This window comes from Taudactylus pleione, unplaced genomic scaffold (assembly GCF_031769625.1).
Source record: "Taudactylus pleione unplaced genomic scaffold, aTauple2 ptg000128l, whole genome shotgun sequence".
Lineage (NCBI taxonomy): Eukaryota > Metazoa > Chordata > Amphibia > Anura > Myobatrachidae > Taudactylus > Taudactylus pleione.
The window spans coordinates 6,485,524-6,507,914 of NW_028284530.1; the positions used below are offsets into that span (position 1 = coordinate 6,485,524).

A 22,391-nucleotide genomic window follows, 5' to 3' on the forward strand; every position below is an offset into this window, starting at 1 on the left:
CCTTTTCAGATAGCCTAGGACAGTAGCTTTAAAAGTAATCTGAAAATGCAAGATGTTTCTATCCTTAGAAGTACAGTATCCACTAAGGGGTCAATCAAATTGCACGCAATGTATTCGCGGATGAGAGTCATCACAGCAATGGCCGCACCTTACGGCAGCCCGAATTCGCATGAAAGTGCTTGTAGCCCCATAGGTTTCCAAGCAAATGTATGCGAATTTGGGCTCAGAGCGGGCTGCGAGATGCGGTGCAATTTTCTGCCGATTAAACGCCGTGGCAACAGCACATCGCACCCTTTGCAAGTAATTGGATTGAGCCCTCAGTCTGGAGATCTAAATGCAAGGTCTGTCCTCTTTCCGCACCTAACCCACAAACAAGTTTGGTGGACCATCAGTTCACTTTGATGGACTAACAGGAAGGTGTCACCTGCAGTAATAGATCTAGAATACCTTGGACCCACTAGTAACTAATAAACTAGATACTATTAGATATGGTTTACATAGATCTTACTAGTCGTGCCTTGCAGAGAAAACCTGGTTCCGGTCTCCCTTGCAAAAGCTGCACAAGTTCAGTAACCATGTGATATCACAGGCCTACCCTGCAATGTATCGGCTCCACCACTGTATATGCTGCGTATAAAGCTCCTAGTTATTAGGGTTTATCTGCTGTGATAGAAACCTGCGATGGTAGCCAATCACAATGGGACCATACACTCAACACTGATGAGCAGTAAACTAGACAATGGGGAGATGTAATGTGCCTGATAATGGGTTGGGTACGGGATGGCGGCGCCCGAGATCCCGGCGGTCAGAATCCCGATGCCGGCAACCCAACCAGATTAGAATGCCGATGCCCCCAAGTAAGCAAGCCCTATCCCTCCCTCCCTGCAGCAAGCCTAACCCCTATCCCTCCCTCCCCCGCAGTCTAACCCTCACCCTCCCCCTAGTGCCTAAAACTCCCCCTAACCCCAGTACTTCTCTTTGGGATTCCGGCTTTCGAGATGCCGGCGCCGGTATTCTGACTAGCAGGGGTGTAGGGAGCACCGCCAGGCCCCGGTAAAAAAGGGGCGTGGCCTAATAGTGGGAGGCGTGGCCACACCCCCTTAAAAAAGAAAAACCTTTTGCAGTGCTGCGCACCGGGGAGGGAGTGCTGTGAGCCCCTCAGCACAGCGCAAAGCCATGGGGGGGGCGCTTTCAGTGTGATCACTCCCCCCCTCAGGCATCGGAGATTGCTGTGGCTGCTGCTGTGTGCTGGGCTGCTGCGAGGGAGGGAGTAAGGGAGAGGGGGGCGGCGCCGGACCCGGGCCCCTCTGGAAGCCCGGGCAAATTGTACCCGTTGCCCCCCTCTCAGGCCCCTGCTGACTAGTGTCAGGATTCCAGTGTTGGCATTCTGACCACTGGAATCCTAGTGGTCGGCCTTCTGACCGCATCCACCTGATAAAGCTGCAAAAATAAGCATGACAGTCAAAACAGACATGAGGAAACCTTATACAATACCAGAACATAAGAACCACTAACATTGACCATAAAATATTTGAAACTAGAAGTCTGTAACAGGTGTTGTCAGGTAAAAGTTCTGTGGCTCAGGAGATTATATTGTAAAAACAATAGACAGCGTAGAAACAACTGTATTAAATACAACCATCATAAAATGAACATTTCTATGATAGCTGCTACCGTTGCTTCTTATGGTAATAAACAAATACATTTATTATTATGTTATAAACAAACTGCACTGTTATAAAACTCTGATATACAGTAGAGCAAATAAATGTTTTAAACCTTCTCCCCATATGACAAGTTGGTTATTATATCGTAGTGATAAAGTTTGTAAATTATTGTTTTTCTTTTAAATGTATGAATGTAATGAAAGTGTACATATTCACAAGAGTATAAAACTGTCAAACACGACTTTATTTTAAATGATTTTTCTTTTGTATATCCCATTCCCTTTGTATACTTACTGTACACATGCCCGTTTATGTGTGCATGTATATAAACTATATTCATTTTCTTATAAATGCTATTTTAAAATTGTAATTGTACATACTGAGAGGCTGTCTGTTTGGCTTAAAGAAACTTATTTTGTTGTTGTTGAAGGTTTAAATAAATCAACTGATTATTAACACAGGCAGACACTGAATTGCAATACTGATTTCGGCAGGAGGGTCAGTGCATCAACGAAGGGAGCATTGTATACAGTATGTGATAGTTTGGCTTGCAGTCTTCTGGTCATATAAATGTTCCCTAATAATTGGAGTATTCAAATAAAAAGACTACACATTTTATGAGTATTTGATAAATTTTACTATAACTACATTTGACATATTTTAAACTGTGGTATGGTTTAACTTTTTACCTGCACCTGAACTGAATGTAGAGGCCCCAGAGTATTTGTAACCAGAACCCTGGACGTACTGTAATCTTTAACCCTTCAAGTCTTTTCTGTGGCCTTAATATTTCCTGAGAACATCGAATTTATCTATTTTATAACATCTTTTATTTAATCTTTGCAATATATATTTCCCCACCACACTAACTAATGCGGGCCATCTATCTACGGGCCCGATTCCCTGTTCTACTTACTCAACCCCATACACCATCTGATCCTGGGCCATAAATGATCGGCCATCCGTCGCCGGATCAGGTAAATTCAAGATGTAAAAAATCCCTGACTCGCCAATTCTACCATTTTCTGGTTGGAAAATCGAAATTGTCCAACTTGTTAAATTTCCCCGCCGGGTGATTGGGGCAATCCATCTCAGATGTAGGAGCCCCATTAGACAACACCACTTACCTAGATGGTTGCAAGTCCAAATGTTTGCTATACTGTACATATGAGCTCACTACTGCCCCTGCAGGTTATACTCGCCTAGACATATTTTATTATTCTATAGGCAAGAGGTCAAAGAAAAGTACTTATTCATTTTATTACTAATGGGTGGCTTTGGTACATATATCCATGCTTAGCATTGCATATGTTCATACTTATTTCAACTATATACTACCATATGTGCCTATTTGTATATCTAATATAGGTGCTCTGGAATTTATCTGTTTTAACTGAACAAAAATATATTTATAGAGAGATGATCAAACGAAAAGTCCATTTTTGATCTTTACATAGATGGTATCTGGGAATAAACATTAGAGAAACACATAAAAAAATACATTTAGTGATTGTCTACAGTAATAAAAATGTAGAGTCCTGTTCAAAAAGAGATTATTCTATGAGATGAAACCGAGAGATAAAAGGAGCATGTTGTACGTGTTTGCAGTCGGGAAAGCAGGAGGCCAATTTACCCCTCGTCTACTGCACAGAGCCAGGACGTGGGATCTCTGCGTTTAGATCACTTCGTCATCACTCATGTCCCAGATCTGGAAAAAAGAGAGATCAATAATGAGGATACATTCATGTATACTGTAATATAAAAGTATATTATTGACTGATGCCGCACAAAATGTGCTTTAGTGAAGAGTTAACCTGGGTTCTCTAGAAGCAATCCTGGCACCTCATAGGCTTCAGGCATAAGAGAAGTAATATGCATACATCGAATGAGCCTGTCCTTATTATATCATCAATAGATTTTATTATTCCCCAAATCACCATGCCTTTATACACACTGTAGTAGACACGTTACCCGTGGGAGGGAATATGTTCTCTTTCTAGGTATATTTTACATTCACCTTATTTTTCTTTATCAACACACACCCATATAGCATTGTGCATAGATGACTCCCATATCAGTTATGCTGCTTGTTTAAAGTAAATAAATAGTTCCATAAGTTACTAAACTCTCATGAGAAAATGCTGAATATTTGTTTTACATGAGAATGTCTGTATTTATATATATATATATATATATATATATATATATATATCAGTACTATGAATACAGCATCTGGGTCAGGGGTCTTCAACCGGTGGCGCTGTTACCCGTGACCCACCGATGGTTAGTGTAGTGCGGTCCGCACTACACAGAAACAAACACCGCCGCCGGGTAGTACACTCGTACTACCCGGCGGCGGTGTGTTTATTTTAGCTGCTAATGAGAGTCAGACAGAATCTCATTGGCTGCTGCACCCACGACCGGAGCTCACGGAGTTCGCGCCACCTTCCGGCTCCCGCAGTGGGTGATGGGAGAAACGTCATGAAGTCTCTCCCATAGTACAGAGCGGGCCGGGAGGACAGAGGAGCGGACAGTGGAAAAGCGCGGGGATTCAGGTAAGTGTTGTTTTTGTTTGTATCTTTGTCCTATATATGTAAGGGCACTGTATAGGGGTGGGGGCACTGCATAGGACAGACTACTACTGGGGGCCCTATAAAAGGGGCACTGCATAGCGGGGACCACTACTGGGGGCACTGTATAAGGGGCACTGCATAGTGGGGACCACTACTGGGGGCACTGCATAGGGGGGAATAATACTGGGGGCACTACAGAGGGCAGTTATGGGACATAATTGTTTGATGGGGGCAATTATCTGACGTAATTAATGGAGAAAGCGGGACAGTTATGGGGAATAATTATAATTGTGGGAGGAGGAAGTTGTTCTAGGACCTAATTAAAATTGTAGGAGGGGGCAGAGTCTAAATACCGCAGTACAGCTTAGTGGCCCTCAGGCTTCGTTGAATCTTTTAATGTGGCCCACATTGTCAAAGGTTGAAGACCCCTATGGTCTGGATGCCGACGCTTACCATTACCAGAATACAGATGCCGGGATGCTGAAGGTAAGTAGAGGGGTGGGGGGGAGGGCTGGGGTTAGGCACTAGGGGGAGGGTTAGGCACTAAGGGGGGAGGGTTGTTTAGGGTGTGGGGAGGTTAGGTTTAGGCACCAGAGAGGGAGGGTTAGGGTGAGAGGGAGGGTTAGTATACCGACCACCAAGTGTCTGTATGTTAACCCTGTCGGGATCCAGGCGTCGGGATTCTGACTGCATGGATCCCGTCTGTAAGTATTACATACTGATTCCCACAAGACAATACCTTGCTCGGGAACTAAGGACACCTGGGGGCAGTCCGAGATTTGCGGGAAAGCCTGGTTCTAGAACCAAACAAGTGCAAGTACTGGCATACAGTGACCTGTAGGTTTCCACTGGCAGCTTGCAATTCAATATACCGTATTTTTAACCTATTTGCATATGTTCCAGCTCATTAAGAGAATAGTTTTATTCCTTAGCTATAATAGTAGGAAGCCGGTAATCTCTATTCTAGTATGTGAGCAACTAAATCTTTGGCTTTACCTATTTCTATATAATGTGCAAGAGAAAATTTTTGCTGTGTTACCGATAGCAAATGTCCACATTGCACTATGTCAATATTGTCACTTTACTATCATTATTTTATTACTATATCCAATCAGAGGGAGCTTATCCACATAAGTGCTATTGTAAGTTACTTTAACTCTGCAAACACATTATAACTTCAGCGAGGACACAACACAATTGGTGGCCTATGTTCATGTATAAGCACACCGTCCGAAACAAACTGTGTAGAGTGTACAGTATGTCACATTTTCTGAGGTTAACATTTGAAGTACTAGAACTGACATGGATATCAGAGGTGCTTATTAAGCCTTAAAGAAAAAACGTTTAAATTCCCAACTCACTTCCCTTAGTAATACAGAAAGAAACCAACTCTGAAAGCAGGCTGTGTAGCTTATGGTTGTCATTAGCTGATTGGCTGCTGCGCTTTGTCCAATCAAACAGCGACTTTTAGAACCTTTACCCAAGCAGCATTGATTATCCTATAATGCCTTTGAGAATTATTGTATTAGGTTTAGGCAGCGTAGCGGGGTTGGGTTTTTTTTGGGGGGTGGGGGGGGAGGGGTTAGACAACCCTATGGAGGAGGGTTAGGGACTAAGGGGGGAGGGTTAGGTTTAGGCACGAAGGGGGAAGACTGAGGTTCAGGCACTAACGGGGAGGGCTAGGGTTAGGTTACAAGAAAGGAGGGTTAGGAGGAGAGGGGGAAGAGTAAGAATACTTACCCGACCCCTATCGGGATACCAACCATCGGTATGCCGCTGTTGGTATTTTGACAGGAGGCACCCCGACAGCCGGCATTACATACACATCCCGCTTGAACAACCTTCCTAAATCCTTTTCCAAGTCAGTTTTCCCAATTGTATTTCATTTAATATTACCACAGATAAAATGCATAATCCTAAATTTATGTAAATTACATGTAATCTGTCATTCCACAGACTTGTTTACCTAAATCTTGTGCTAAGTTACTATCCTGCTCGGTGTCAATTAATCTACATAGGTTACTGCCATCAGCAAATATGGACACCTTACTTCTAGGACAGCTAAACATCAAATGCTGCAGTCAGAGCCTCCAATTTTATACCTGCTCTCCTGGAAGGTGCGGGGGACTCCTGAATTTTCTGCCCACATCTCCCACATCTTACCCACCAATTAGTGAAATGGGCTGGATGGGAAGATAATACCTGGAATTGCAAGTTCGAAGGGAGTGGGGTGGACTAAAATGAAGAGAATCGCATCCTTTTAGCACCGCCCCCTCACTACTTCCCTGAAATCTGTGGCATTTTGTTGTGACGGAGATGGGGCTTAATGACATAAAGAGCCCAGTCCCACCACCTAAGTGGTCAGCTGCATCTCCTCTCAGGGATTATCACATACGTTTCACCAGAGGCTTGTTCACAAAGCCGCTCCAACTAGTCTCCTGCGAGATGCACGTCTAACTCGCTTGAGGAGTTCAGTCTAGCGCTAGCGGCCGCCTCCTGTCACGGTCTCATGGTCTCCTGCTCCCACCCTCTTTCCAGGTAATACCACTTATTTTCCTTGCATTTTGGGAACTCTCATCGGCAGAACTTAGCTGACTGATCTCTGAACTGTGGCCCTGATTCAGAGCCGGACGCTCTGACAGAGCGTTCGCTCTGAATCAGGGCCGGGCTATATTTTTTTTTAGAACGGCCTCCTGGCCGCTCGCATAGCTGTGGGTGACCACCCACAGCTATAGCGAGCGGCCAGGAAGATGGTCAAGACCATAGCGACCATCGGGCTTGCGACGGGACTCTTGTGGTAGGGTCTTGTTGCCGCAAGCCCCAGAGTCTAGTGCATGCGCACGACGGAGCCGGCTCAGTCGTGCGCAAGCGCTCTGGGCAACCATCGTCCCGCTTGCGAGCAATCAGGCCCTGTGTCCTCACAACAGAGAGGCAGCAGATGCTTCTACACTTAATCAGTGCTCTCTGTCTGCTTTGGTGCTTTCCCATCCGATGTTCACCTTATCCTGCACACATTGGACAGTAGAAGTACACTGGCAGTTCATAAGCACACTTCTGACTTGTTTATATATATATATATATTATATTATTTTTTTTTAGGAGACCCTAACATTTTCTAATTGGTTGTAGATTACTATACCACATTGTTTTTCCGACCGCTGCATTTTTAGTTTTGTTATTTACATCTTTATTTTTTCACTAGTTATACTTATTTCTCCCTCCACTCACTTATATACCACAACACAGTACACTACACGTGCTTCACAAGCTCCTATGCATTTATTTTCTGTCACTATTTGTCTTTCAATTCCTTTAATTACTGGTACATATAACTGCCCTAATCTATTCCGGGTAAATTCCCAATGTATATTTAAATGTTATTATTTTTTATATGGGTTGTGATGTGATGATTTTTTTTTTACAGAAACATAGAATTTGATGGCAGATAAGAACCACTTGGCCCATCTAGTCTGCCCTTCTTTACCTTTTGCAACCTCAACCCTATGTGATCCTCAGTTCTTTGTAAGGATATTCTTATGCTTATCCCAGGTATGTTTAATTTGTTCTACAGTCTTAGCCTCTACCACCTCTGATGGGATGCTATTCCACTGATCTACTGCCCTTTCTGTGAAGTAATATTTCCTCAAATTTCCTTTGAATCTACCTTTGAAATATCATTAATGGAAAATTAAATTGTGTTTTAAGGAGCAAATTTCTTCAATACAGATCCGATATGATGTTCATCATTCATACTGGTTACAAGTGTGTGTTTATTTTGAGTTTGCAGTTGAGTGTCCTATACTTGGAGCCTCTTTCTGCAGTATATGCTGTTTTGTTGTATTACTGCTATTGTGACTCCGAGGCTGCACACCACCTCCTTATTTGTGTTATTCTATACAGACTTTATGAAGACATTTGAGATCATTCAAAAAGTACAAAACTGCTGCTCCACATCGCCAGGGGCGCAAAGAGGTTGGAGTGAGCGGGTACTAATTACCCGGTGGGGTTCCCCCCCTTCCTCTTATCTGTCAGCAGCCCACTACCTGTTGGTTGGGGAACAATCACACAAATCGCCCCCCTCCTGGACTTGCACCAGGCTGAGGGGCTCACAGCGCCCCCCTCCCTGACACGCAAATAGTATTTTTTATTCTAAGGGGGTGTGCCAACGCCTCCCGCAATTAGGCCATGTCCCTACCAGTACCCGGGTACGTGGCGGCTCTTTGCGTCCCTGCGCATCGCATAGAAAATGATGAACTCATTGTACACCTTGATTTGCACAACTGTTGGTGCACATCAAATTGTGATGGTAGACAGCTGCACTGTGTAGTAGCAAATGTTTGCAGAGAAGGATGGGAGAATGTAACAGCATACATCCAAAGATAAGCAGATGCAGCCTCGGGATATCTCGCTCATGCCAAAGGCACTTGCAAAAAGGGGGTGTGGCCTTGTGCCCACGCCCCTTGTCCATGACGTTTAGGGGGTCTGGCCGTGTGTGTGGGACAGTGCCTGTAAAGCGGGACTATTCCTCTGAAATCGGGGTGGTTGGGAGGTACGGTAACAGGTCAGAGTAAGGAAGAGGTGTATTGGCTGCAGTCCATTTCCATAAGAGGGCTCAACTGGACCTCTGCAGTCTGAGCAGCCGATTGCAGCGTCCTCAAGACTCTCCCATCAGTGCTGCACTTACCGGTGCTGGTGGCCCTGAGGATGTTCAGACTGCAGGGTGCCTTTCTGATGTATCCAAAGGACGCTCATGGCGGCACTGCAGCAGTGATCCTGGCTGCAGGCTGCCCTTTTCAGGCACCCTACTAGCCAAAAGCAAGGACAGTGAGGCAGCAATGGTGCCGCTCAACCCTAGTTACGGCCCTGCTGCATTCTCACAAATATCGTCTCAGTCCACAAAATGTCTGTCAGCAGGGTGTCAGAATCAGGCACAACTTTATGCAAAATAAATGCTATTTGCATTTGAAGATTGGACTTGACAGCATAAGCGTATTTTTAATGAGTAAGTGAATACTTCCCTTGTGCTGGCAATCAGGTCCCTCTCCTCTGTGGGGGTCATCTTCCCAGTGACAACTTCGTGCACATGCGTCATCCTGCCAAATATCACTGGGAAGATGGCGCCGCAGAGGAGGAGAGACCCACTTGCCGACACAAGGTAAGATGTTGTGAGGCTGTGGCCTGCTGCTCACGACCCTGCTAGACAAAGAAATCACAAGGTTTTAATATTGCATCTGGAGCCTATCACCTAAACATACTTTAATCTTTTCATGAACTTTCTAAACTGACATATTTACTGACAAATGAAGGTAATGTTCTGGGACTTGTACATATAAACAGATTTCCATGTGAATGTATTTCCCTCCTGTTCAGGCTGTTTAGAGTGGAACCAAATGTAAGTAAAGTGACTCAATATGTTACTAATTAAACTAAACTAAAATCATTAACCAACTGTGAGCCCAGGTTGCTCTTTGATAGACTCAGCAGATAAAATTCTTGCTTAAAAATAATGTAGCCAACCCCTTATGAAATGTTATGTAGTAAAGTGCCATCTAGTTGAAGGGAATATTTCATACCGGTCAACGAAAACACATTTTTCACTGACATACAGTAGATGGGATTAAGTTAAGCTGGATACACACTGATAGATAGATCACCCGTTCCATCGAATGAGCGATATATCTATAGTGTAACAACAGGTGTGTACAGCGGATATGTCTGTGAACAACGTTGTACACTGACATATGCGATCTGCTGTGTAGCACAGCTAATAGCCGGTCATCTGCTGGTGTGTACGGGCCACCCGCCGATCTCCCATACAAATGCGGCTGGAACACGGCGGTGATTGAAAGCTCAACTGGGCGAGTCATTTAAATGCCTTCCCATTTGAGCTGTCAAGCACGGCACATAGGGCAGACGATTGGGGTGTATACATTTACCAGTCATCAGGTCGGCGGGTTGTGTACCCAGCTTTAGTGCTACTGAAGTAACAGATAAATTGAGTGTCAATGGAAGCGCAAAACACACACATAGATACGACAGATAGATAGATAATCATCATGTAATGGTTTGCCTTGCTATATGTACTGTATATAAAGCAAGAGGACCAGCTATATGTTCATGTTACAACAAAAAAATGACATGTAGTGCTCTGGGCATGGCAAAACTAATTGATTAAAGCAGGTATGCTGTTGAAATGTTACAATAGCATGCTATTAAAGGGAAAATCAATATGCATTATACATATATATATATATATATATATATATATATATATACATACACACACACACATAAAAAAAAGATATGCAGTCACAGGGTTTTTTTGAAATACAAGCAAATCTTTGTTGACAAAACAGTTGACACTTTCAGTCACTGAAGCAAATATCGTTATGATAGCACAGACTATAATGTACCATGAAAATCAAAGTTTAAATGCCCACACTCCAAATGACACGCCCACAGGAAGCTGCAGTTGATTGACAACAATGAGGTACATCTCATTGCTAGGCAACCAAACACATAACTAGAAGAAAACTAGCATGCATTAAAAACATATGTCATGAGCAAGGTCTCTGTTGTAGCCATGTCAGATGTTAAAGGATTACTATTAAAGACATATAAATAATAATGGGATAAATCCTCCATATCCATAATAATTTGAAAATTGTGGAAAAATGCAGAAAGCACTATAGTGATTACATTGTTGTTGATTTGTAATGCATCACAGGGCTTAACAGGGCATACATAAAGCAACAACAAATTTGGAAATTGGGAGAGGGTACAACTGAAACAAGAGGAGCGAGTGTGGCTTAGAATGGAGAATGGGGAGTTAGTGTGGGCTGTATACTGTAGATGGGAGTAGGGCAACCTCTAATAAAGAGATGGATTTATGGAGACCGTTTAAATATTGGAAGAGTCAGATCAGTATTGTAGGTGGGAGTGAGAGGTGGTAGTCAGATAAGAGGTGAGCGTGCCAGGGTAAGAGGCAAGATGGGAAGAACTGGAAGAAGGGATTTGACATGTATAAAGAGATGATGTTACTGAGGGCTTTGCTGATGAGGGTAAGGCACATACACACTTGACGATTCGCTCCATTAGCGATATTGTTAAGATTTGCCGGCTCAATGTAGTTAACGACACTGAGCCAATACACTGAACGATATAGTTCAGTGACGTCATCGGCAGCATCCCTGAACGTACACAACCTGAGGATATCGGCCCTGATTCAGAGCCGGACGCTCTGACCAGAGCGCTCGCTCTGAATCAGGGCCCACCTCCATTAATATGGAGCGTCCTTCTGGACGCTCGTATAGCTGTGGGTCACCACCCACAGCATATACGAACGTGCAGAATGATGGTCTTGACCATCGCGACTATTGGAACTGCGAGTAAAAGCCTGCGGTTGAGTTTTTCAACCGCAAGGCCAGGAGTGATTTTGGCTCTATCAGAGCCAAAATCACTCCCACTGACATCACTAGTGATGTCAGTGGGGCCGGCTTCAGACGGTAGGCGTTCCCTTGGGAACGCCTCCGTCTGGCGGGCACGCCCACCAAAGGGGGCGTGCTGTCAGTCACCATCGACAGCACGCCCCCTTTGATGAGACACTCCGAGCGAAGGAAAGTCCTTCGCTCGTCGTGTCTCGCGCATGCGCACGACGGAGCTCCCTCCGTCGTGCGCATGCGCAGTGCGGACCATCGACCCACTTGCGAGCGGACAGCTGCTCGCGAGTGGGTCTGAATGAGGGCCATCGTCAGGTTGGCCTGCATGTTCAGGTGATGAAAGATATCATTAACAATCCGTGGGAGCGCGCATCGTTAGCGATATCTTGCATACATACTTGCCGATATTGCGCACGATTGAATGATAACAATATCGTTAATAATATCGGCAAGTGTGTACGCAGCATAAGTGATTTTAATTGGCTGTTGAAGGATATAGGAATCCAATATAGGTATTTGCAGATGGTGCAGCAGATGGGAAACAACGACAGAGGAAGATCAATTTACTGCAACATTTTAAATGGATTACAATAGGAATAGATGGGCGAGGGAATGCCAGACAGGAAGAGCTTACAGTAGTCAAGACAGGAGGTGATGTGAGAACGGATAAACGGATAAGGGGGGAATTCAATTCTGCCTGTTAAATTTGCATGGGTGAAAAAGGCACCTGAGGCATTTCAATTAGACTCCCTTTTTCACCCAAGCCTCTGTTTAACGAGTGTTAAAAAGGGGCGTTAAGTGCAGTTAACCGGTGTCAACTCAAAGTTTGTGAAAAGTTCACAGACTTATGCGTTAACTTGGTGTTTTTACCTGTTAAATGCATACTTATCGAGGATTTCTGTTCGGGTCTTTTGAGACTCGAAAATAAATCTCTGTAAAGTCGGGTTTAACTGAATAGCTGATGGCGATCAATTAGCACCTGTTAACTTAACGGGGCTAATTGAATTTCACCCTTAGGGCCGTATTCAATTAAAGCGAAAAGTCGTTTTCCGCGAAAAAGTATCGACGATCTCGGCTATTCGCGTGGTCGTAACTTATCTCCAAATTCAATTCCAGCCGGTTTTCGCCTACGCGGAAAGTCAATGCAATGTAATAGGCGAAAAAGATTTGCCTAAGAATAGCAGGTGAAATGAAGTGCTACATTTTTATTTTAGGGTGCAGACGTGGGGAAATGACCCAGAACCCTTGGCACCGTCCCCCAAAGACAACTGTGTCAAACAATCCGGGGAAAAAACATAACACCCCAAAAAAGTACTTTCATTTTGGGGGCCAAAAAGTACAAAGTAGGGGGACAATCATAAAAACTAGCGAAATAGACTTCTTGGGGTGCTATAAGGAGGGGCCAAGCGTTTTTGGGATTGCAGGTGCATGTATGAGGGTGGTTTTTCATGTTTTTTTTAAAAGTTCACTTTAGAGACATAAAAATATACTAGCACCCATTTTCAAGTATCCCAAATTTGACAGGACTACTTATTTTCACCAAAAAAATACTGCTTTATGCCATTCTTCACCACTTTTACAAGGACGCTACTAACAAGGATTTTAAACAACTTCAGTACCCCAGTAAGTTTTATTAGGGCTATTGGAACACTGCTACATTGATCCCCAATGTTAGTGCATATTTTTTGGGGGTACACACTGATTTCCCCTATTCTGACAGTACATTCCGCCTGTTCTGCATTCGCCGCTTGCAGTTTTCGTCTGGTTTGTAATTGAAAAAGGCGAAAAGCGGGGATGCGCACGATGAGTTTTCGCGTCCAAAACACACAATGTAGGTGAAAAGTCGGGCAGGCAGAACTTTCTCGCTGATGCGAAACTAATTGAATATGGCCCTTAGTAGCATCTCTAGGTAAGAAAAGGGCGTATTCTGGCAATATTTCTATAGTGGAGGGGACAGGACTGTGAGAGAGATGGTGTATGTAAGTACTAAAGCAGTGAGAGCAGTCAAACAGGACACTAAGGCAGTGGGGCTTGGGAGACTGAAGAAACTGTGGTGTTATAAACGGTCAGGAGCTTTGAGAGGAACAAAGATCATAAGCTCCGTTTTGGATATTTTGACCTCCAGATTTGATAAGTAGGAAGTGGGCTAGGAAAGAACTTTGTCACGAAGGCTTATTCCCCCAAATGGGTAGAGCGGAAGAGGGTGGATCAAAAGTAGCAGAGACATCCAGGAATATGATTATGGAGAAGGAAATCATTGACCATGTTTGTGAGTGCAACCACCACGGAATTTGAGGAGAGGAAGTCCCACTGCAGATAGTTAAGGGAAGTGAGAGGAGAGGATATGAGATAGATAGTAGCTCACAAGTCACTCAAATATTTTGAAAGCACAGAGAAAGCAAGAAATAGGGTGTTAGTTGAAGAGAAAGGCTGGGTCAAAAGATAGTTTCTTCAGGTTTGGCGAGATGAGCATGTGTTTAAAAGGCAGATGAAAATGTGCCAGTGAAGAGAATGTTTCCATGGCAAGGGAAAGGACAAATGCCCGGATGAAATTACAGTGAAGGAAGTTGTCTTTGGAGTGAGACTTCTTTTGGTCGGGCTGATGAGCAGGAGCACTTTTGCAGGTGGTTGTTCTCTTTACAGTGCCATAGCTGAGGTTTTTAATCATAAGATATTGTACACTGTGACTAGAGCTGCATTATCTCAAGTGTGCCTGTTGATCCGTGTTAGCACAGAGTACTTATAATAGAGAGTTCTAGATGTACTAAAGATGAGAAGTGGATCGGATTGAGGTCCTGATTCAGAGCCGGACGCTCTGACAGAGCGCTCGCTCTGAATCAGGGGCGCCCCTCTGAATTTTAGAGCGGCCTCCTGGCCGCTCGCATAGCTGTGGGTGACCACCCACAGCTATAGCGAGCGTCCAAAAAGATGGTCACGATGGTCAAGACCATCGGGCTTGCGACGAGACCCTTGTGGTAGGGTCTTGTTGCTGCAAGCCCTGGAGTGCTTTCGGCTCTATCAGAGCCGAAAGCACTCCCACTGACATCACTTCCCATGGCAACACCTCCGTCTGGCCAGCCACGCCCCCGGCACGCCCACCAAAGGGGGCGTGCTGTCACTCACCATCGACAGCACGCCCCCTTTGTAGCGAGACCCATAGCGAAGGCTTGCCCATCGTTATTCGGGTCACGCGCATGTGCACGACGGAGCCACCTCCGTCGTGCGCATGCGCACTGGCCTAACATCGACCCGCTTGCGAGCACTCAGCACTCGCGAGCGGGTCTGAATTGGGCCCTGAGAGCATATTGGTGTCAATGTGTGCTTGTGGGTTTGAGTGCAGGGAAGTGAGCACGAACGAGGTAAGTGGTAGTGATGGATTGAAAGAACTACTTTATTTGGGCAGTGAAGGAGTTAGAGGCTCGTTAGCCACCCTGTGGCTGGGGTAATGGAATAGACAACCCCTTAGTGGGTCCAGCAGTTGAACAGTTGGCAACAGCAACGGAAGAGAAGCTCAGTGGGATCAGTAGCTGAATAGATTGTAATCCAGTAGATCCTTGAGACACTTGTTTTTGGTGTGAAAATCATCAGCATTTCTGTGTCATTTGTTAATAGCTTCCAAACCTCTCTGACGCCTTATATTTGTAAGAATATGATGGTGTGGGATGTACGTCATAGAGCTGAGCTCATGTGTAGATATCTCTAACTGCCGTCCATTCAACCCCAGTGGCACATTTCAGCTCTCCACCTTTAACTGCAAAGATGTATCCCCTTTCCTAGAAATCCACTTAGGGCTTTTCACGATCGCGCCCTGCATTTTGGTCGGGGGTAGTCATTTTACCCAGCTAAGCCTAACCTCTATGGGCGCGATCAGCGCGATAATCCACATCAATTGAATAGCGCCCCGCGATCTCGCCATCACTTTAGATGGGAGATTGGGTGCGTTAAAACTATTGAATACCGCCCAGTGTTGTTAGGCATTTGCTGATATTATAGGGCTCTAACTATTTCAGAGTGAAAACAAACTTTACTTTTATTTGTTTGCATAGTAATTTGGGATATCTGTACATTTACTGTAAATCATCAGTGATCAGAGTGCACACTGTGGGTATTTCTTTACAAGTGTTTGGTAACCATCTTCTTGCTGCATATAGGCAGCTAAACAGGGGGAACACATGCTGGCTGGGAGTTGTCATGTTGTTTCCTCAAACAGTCTAGTATATTGGCGAAAAAAAAGGCCTTAATTTATTTTTTTCCCATGATTGTCTATTCATGAAATCATATCTAATGACATAAGAAGCCTTTCATCCATCCAAGACACTCACTTCAGATGTCTAGAGAACGTTCACAGAAACAGGCCAACATCTGTGAACATCTTTTTGTCCGTGAATTACTGAGTAAGCACACAAAGAAACTGTGCGGTCTACCTGTTACCATCGCATTTCAGGAACCATGTTCTCTTGCTTATTTCTTCTATAAATACTCCTCCGAATCCATAATCAAACACCAGAAAAGAAGTAAATGTATTTCCAAAATACTGTATTGTACGGGGAGCAACTTTTTAATTTAGGACTTAGTAAGCTAGAATATCAGTTTCATTCACCTTTCAATATATCTTGGAATTGTCATCTGCAAAACAATAGGTGCTTATCCGGCCTGTGAGCCAATTAACCGACTTGACATTTTCTTGTGTTTTCTTTGGCAAGGTCTCATCAACTCAATTACGGAACAATCTAGCCTTCCTTTTTAATAATTGTGAAAGCAAACAGCTCCTCTAGGTGTTGTTCAATCCATTGTTGAGTCTTGCCGGATGCCGAAATGTTTTTAAAGAAACACAGAGTATGGCGCTTGTGCATTTTAATTTACGTTGATCTGGCTGGTTTTCCTGTGGTAAGGATTAATTTTATTAATAGGGTCAGGAGTTCAGGCTCCATATCAGCCCGTAGCTGTGGAACTTGTGACAAAATATCATTGGCAGCTATGAAATATCCTTTCTACTGGATATGATTCACTTCATGGCTGTGATTGAGAGACAACAAGATCATCTCCCTAGCTGGTCAGAGTTGATGAGCCTGTGCCCAACTGTGGCCACAGTCTCTTAGCTGACAGAATGGGGTGTTCTTCTGCTGCTGCTATACCCCATCCACTTCAAGGTTTGCGAATCTTCGAATTGAGTTGCACTTCTGCATATCACTGTTGTAACGCACAGCTAGTTCAGTTAATGTCACCTTCCTGATAGCTTGAACCAGTCTGGCCATTCTCCTCTGACCACTTTTACTGGCGAGATGTTTGTGCCCACAGGACTGCCACTGACTGGATATACACTATTTTCTGTAAACTCTAGATACTGTGGTGCATGATAATTCCAGGATTTCAACAGCTTCTTAGATTCTTAAACCACCCCCATCTGGCTCCAACAATCCTCCACTTAGGAGGTAAAGCAAAAAAAAGTAAGTCATTTTTTTACCTGGAACAAACCATGTTGCAATGCAAGGGGTGCCAATACCTTTTCTTTAATGCATGGTAAATACCGACTGCTTTTGCATGTTGCCCAAAAATGCAGGACAGCTTTATTTAAACACTGCACTTTAGATTTGAGATTGGACACACCCCTATTAAATCTAAATGTCTCTGTGCATTTTAAATCTGCCCCACCTGCAGTGCAACATGGTTTTACCAAGGCGTAATGTTACTTGGATTTGTTTGATTTGCTCCCAACTGAGCTCTTGGCAAAGTCTGCGTGCTTTTACACATTGCATTGGGTGATTACATATTTGCCATAATGAGCAGATGCAGCAGCGTCACTCAGGGTGGTGACACCCAGTGTGGCATATATTGACCACTTGTGCACAAAGAAAGCAGGAGGGGGCATGGGCTTCGTGTGCATGAAGCCATGCCCCCTGATGTGTACCATTTTGAGGGTGTGACCGCGTGTCACTCTCCTGTTCTCATCACGGTAGGGGCCTGCCCAGCTCTCCGGGAGCTGCTGGGCAGCCCCCAGGCTCTCCCAGGACAGTGTGGCTGACCATCACCTCTGCAGCTCAGAGCCGCTCTGCTATTTTGTTGCCCCCTTGTTGCGGATGGTGTCCCCTGGTGTGGCCCGCACCCCCCTAGTGATGCCACTGAGCAGATGTACAGGTGTACCTAACAAAGTGGCCACTAAGTACAGGAGAGTGTGGAAAGCAGAATATACTGTATATAAAATGATAAGGTAAACAGTGTCAATGCAGAATTAAGATAAAGGCAAAGGGGCAGGGGTGGCACTGCTCATTAGAGGGCTTACACTGTAACTGGAAAAGTACACAGATTAAACAAGAGGAATAAGTATAAATGGGCGATGGATAAGCTTTGATAAAGATGTTTTTTTTTCAGAGAGCATTTGAAGGCTTTTAGAGAGTCTCGTCCGGGAATGGTAGGTCATTTCATGAGTGGATAGCAGCACAGGAGAAGTCTTTATGGAAGGAGTTAGGTTAAATGCAGATATAAGAGTGAGAAAGACTATTATGAGAGATGTATGAAGTGGTGTTGTTGTTAAGAGCTTATGGACAGAAGTATCAGCGCTTCTAAAGAGTGAAGAAGTGAACAAGTAGAGAAGTTGTCCATAACAACCAATTAGCTATGACCTATAATTTTATAGAATGTATTTGATAAATTCTAGCTATGGGCAATTTCTCCACTTCTGCGCTCTTTAGGAGCTTTGACACATCGCCACCTAACTAGGCAAAGGTGTGTAATCTGAATTGTATTCCGGAGGACACGGTAAGCCGGTGAAGTTATTTGTAAAATGGTGATGGAGATATGGCACTGCAGCGAAGGAAGAATAGTTTGCAGCATTTACGATGAATTGAAGAGGGTGTAGATGGGTGAGTGGAATAACAGATAAAAGGATTTTATAGTAGTAATGTGGAAGATCATAAAAGAGGGAAAAATAAACTTGCAAGCATTTTGGGCAAAACAAAAATAGTGTCAAGCAGTATTTATAAGGTGTATACAACAGGATTTGAATTCTCACTCAATTATACTTATCCCCAAGTATAATGGAGTGCGAGATTCTGGCAACATAGCAGCAAGATTTAAAGCTGTTTTTTTTACAATGCAAAACCAACCCTTCTTTGCCCCATTGACCTCAACATCTTTGCTATGTGTTGTACCCACTTTGTGCTGCCTTATAAATAAAGAGTATAATGATGACATAAATGAGAGTAGGCATGTGCAGGCTCAGATAGGTTTGAATTTTCCCGCCAAGTTCAAATTTTTCCCGCCAAAAATTGGGTCTCAGAAAGAGGCAAAATGTCATCTTTCATGTACAATCATCATCATTCCTGGCAAAAGTCCATGGAAGTTGAGGTTTGTCCATAAAAGATGACGTTTTGCCTGTTTCTGAGACCCGATTTTTGGCGGGAAAAATCTGAGCTTGGCGGGAAAATTCAAACCTATCCGAGCCTGCACATCCCTAATTTAGAGACATAATCACCGAACAGCTGCATTATGTGGTTTACTTCAGTCGGTTCCATTTTTCTAGTCTCAGTCATAGTTAACTATTCAGATTACTGAAATAATGAGCTAAGTAGACCTAGAAATATCCCAAAGGGAGGTACACTGTAATTGCTGTGAAATAGGAGAACTGGGTACAATCGCTGATAGAAAAAAAAAAATAAAGATTAAACAAAATTAACTATCTAGACAGGATTGATATAGAGCATATCTTACATGAGAATATCACATCATAGCATTAATGGCATATTTAATGAGTTGATGTGGAGTGTTTCTGCCTCATATAGGGTAATTTGAGCAGTCACAATTATGGAAATAATGTAGGCATTCAATTACTTTCTCTAGACAAAGCTGATCTTTATCTTTTATTCCAGCACAGAAGCCTCTTTTCAACCGCCAAGCATTGGATTACAGTGCTCCACATCAACATTAGTCAAATAAATGTTATTTACCAAAGATATGATCTGAAGACTGAAGTTTAACTGTGCAAACATCCTGGTCTGGCGCAGACTAGAGCGTACTAACCCCAGACAGGGGCCACAAGTGTATAGAGTTCACCGTCTAATGATGAGGGTATTAATCCATCTCACTGTCACAGCCCTGTATACACCCTGTATGTGTATTAGTGCAGGCCTCTGCACAATAATACTATGGCCTGTGATTAGAATATAAAATAAATCTATGGTAATACTATACGGTGCGCAAAGGAGAACAAATACTGTTACCTAGTACATTTATTGACAGTCAGTAAAATATCTATTAGTCACTAACAAGGTTGCCAACAAACTGAAATATACATATTTTATTACAGTGCATTTTATTAAAATTTGGAGACACCCTGGATTTTTATACAGACTTATTTTCTTCTAACAACTATCAAAAAAAAAAAGCAAAATTATAGCAAATACAGGACACAGGGGTTTAGAGATTGTCGAAATATGATTGTAAATCATTTGTGTCCTAAGATAAATCTGCTGCACGCAAGGCATTGGCATTGCCAGATCCGGGCACCAGGAGCAGGTGTCCTTAATGTTATTGGTTAGTTGCCGAAGTCTAGCCAGAAAGTGTTCCCAGCAATTGCCTTGCATGACTATCAGTTCCTTGCTTTACTGTATAGTACTAATCCACGGGTTGGGTTGCCTGCTGTCAAAAGACTGATAGCGGCATCCCGATGCTGAGAATACCGACAGGGGAGAGGTAAGCACCTTAACCTTCCTTCCTTAACCCCCTAACAATCCTGCTGTGCAGCCTAACCCTCCCTACCTGTTAGTGCCTAAGCCTAACCCCCCCCTTAGTGCCTAACCCTAACCTCCCCGCTACCGTGGCCTAACCCTAAACCCCCCGGGGTGCCTAAACCTAACCATCGTGCGGCTAAGACCTAAGGGCTCCTGCTGTACTTACCATCGGGATGCCAGCTGTCAGCATCCTGGCGTTGGCATCTCCCCTCATCAGGATTCTGGCACGGGTGTCTTGCCCCCGGTTCGGAATTCTGGCGCCGGGATTTTGTCACCCAGCATGCCAATGGTTGGCATTATTTTGACTACATGCCCTAATCCACTGGCTTTATGGCAATAATTAATAGCAGTCTTACTACATTTTCACACAATCCTGTGGAAAAGTACTTTTTTTGCAGGATACATGGCTTACTATTGGTTAATAAGTAGGCACCTTAGATTTGGTTTTGGGAAGGGAGGGAGAAATCAGAGATTGGGAGACAAAATCAATGGAGTGCCAACAGCACCAACTACAATTGGCCGATTGCGTGCGCATGTGCAGTAGCGATCCTTGCTGAATCAGGCCCTGTTACTAGATAGAGTTAAGTGCAATAGTAACATATTAAAGACAGTTCCAATGACCATGCAGATTCGTTATTTGAGACATAAATTACACTGAAACAAGCAATATTTATGTGGCAATGGAAAAGTCATCATTACAGGAGATAAAATGCATCTCCATCTGAACTTGCTAATAGTTCTGCACTTACTGTACATGTAGGACTGTAAACCGTGAGGTAGGTGTGCACCTACAGTCTGTATGAGGCTGCATTTTTCTAGTGTCCACGTATTTTGCAGATATTAAATCAATGTGTAAGAAGCAATTTTAATTACACAGACCACCTAGGTGGGCAGACATAACTGATATTATAAGAAAATAAACTCCGTAGATTTATGCTGGGTACATACTGGTCGACACATCAGCCGTTCAATTGAATGGCCAATATATCGTGTGCCCGTCAGGGGGTGTGTACAGACGATATGTCTGAACGATGTTGTTCACAGACATATCGTTCAGATATAACCAATATATCTGCAGAAAAATTTGCTCATCGTGCTGTGTGTGTACACTTGCTGCAGAGGCAGCTGGGGAGGGGGTCGTCGGCCAGCAGGACCGCAGATGATGGTTGTTCAGTGTGTATGAACAACCATGATCTGCAGATATATCTCATGTGTGTACCCACCTTTAAGCTGGTTACACACTGGCAGATATAATTGCCGTTGGCCAGTGTGTACCAGCGATATGTCTGTTAACGACGTTGTTCACAGACATATCACATTGGCTGTGCTGCACAGCCGATGGACAGATATATCTGCAGACATATTTGTCCATCAGGAAGTGTTTTTTAAATACTGCAAAAACTTTTTTTTTAATGTTTACTGTGATATTGCCACCGTGGAGATGACACCAACATCTTCTTGGTAAAACTGTGCTTTTTATTGTTCATGTCACAAATTGCAAATTTTGTTGGGATGATACCAGGCATCTCTCACTCTAACTAGACAGAATTCGGCTGACTAGTCCCCGGCCTATAAGGTTGCTACCCATCCTGTATTATACAGGATTGTCCCAGTTTTTGAAAGAGACATTCTGCGTCCTGCGTTGATTCAAGACGGACACTGTTTGTACTGTTTTCAGGTCTGGAGCGCTGCCATAGTGCTGTCAGCACCCGGAAGTGACCATAAGAGGTGGAGTCCATGAGTGCACAGTGACAGGCGTTCTCAGCCTAGGCGCGCTGCTGCGTACAGCATCAGCGTCACAGAGCCTTGCTGCACGGCCATATGGCAGTGCGCTAGCTGAAGGAGTGTCTATGCAGCACAGTCTTTCCCTACCCCAATGGGATGGACCCCTGGGTCCCATTATAAAGGTGGTATTTGGATTACACACACACACAGGCTGGAAAAACAGGGGGCAGGAGACTGGAGAGACACCGGGGGCAGGATGCT

The 22,391-nt window shown here is 43.9% G+C and overlaps 1 protein-coding gene across 1 annotated transcript in view; it reads right to left on the minus strand.

The window, feature by feature from the left end:
- Window positions 1–934: 934 nt before the first annotated feature.
- Window positions 935–22,391, minus strand: part of ATG7 (autophagy related 7) — a 288,071-nt gene continuing 266,614 nt past the window's right edge. Inside the window, exon 19 of the mRNA XM_088472722.1 lies at window positions 935–3,375. Within this exon, the coding sequence (XP_088328848.1) occupies window positions 3,343–3,375 (33 nt within the window). The 3' untranslated portion in view covers window positions 935–3,342. The remainder of the gene's footprint in view (window positions 3,376–22,391) is intronic.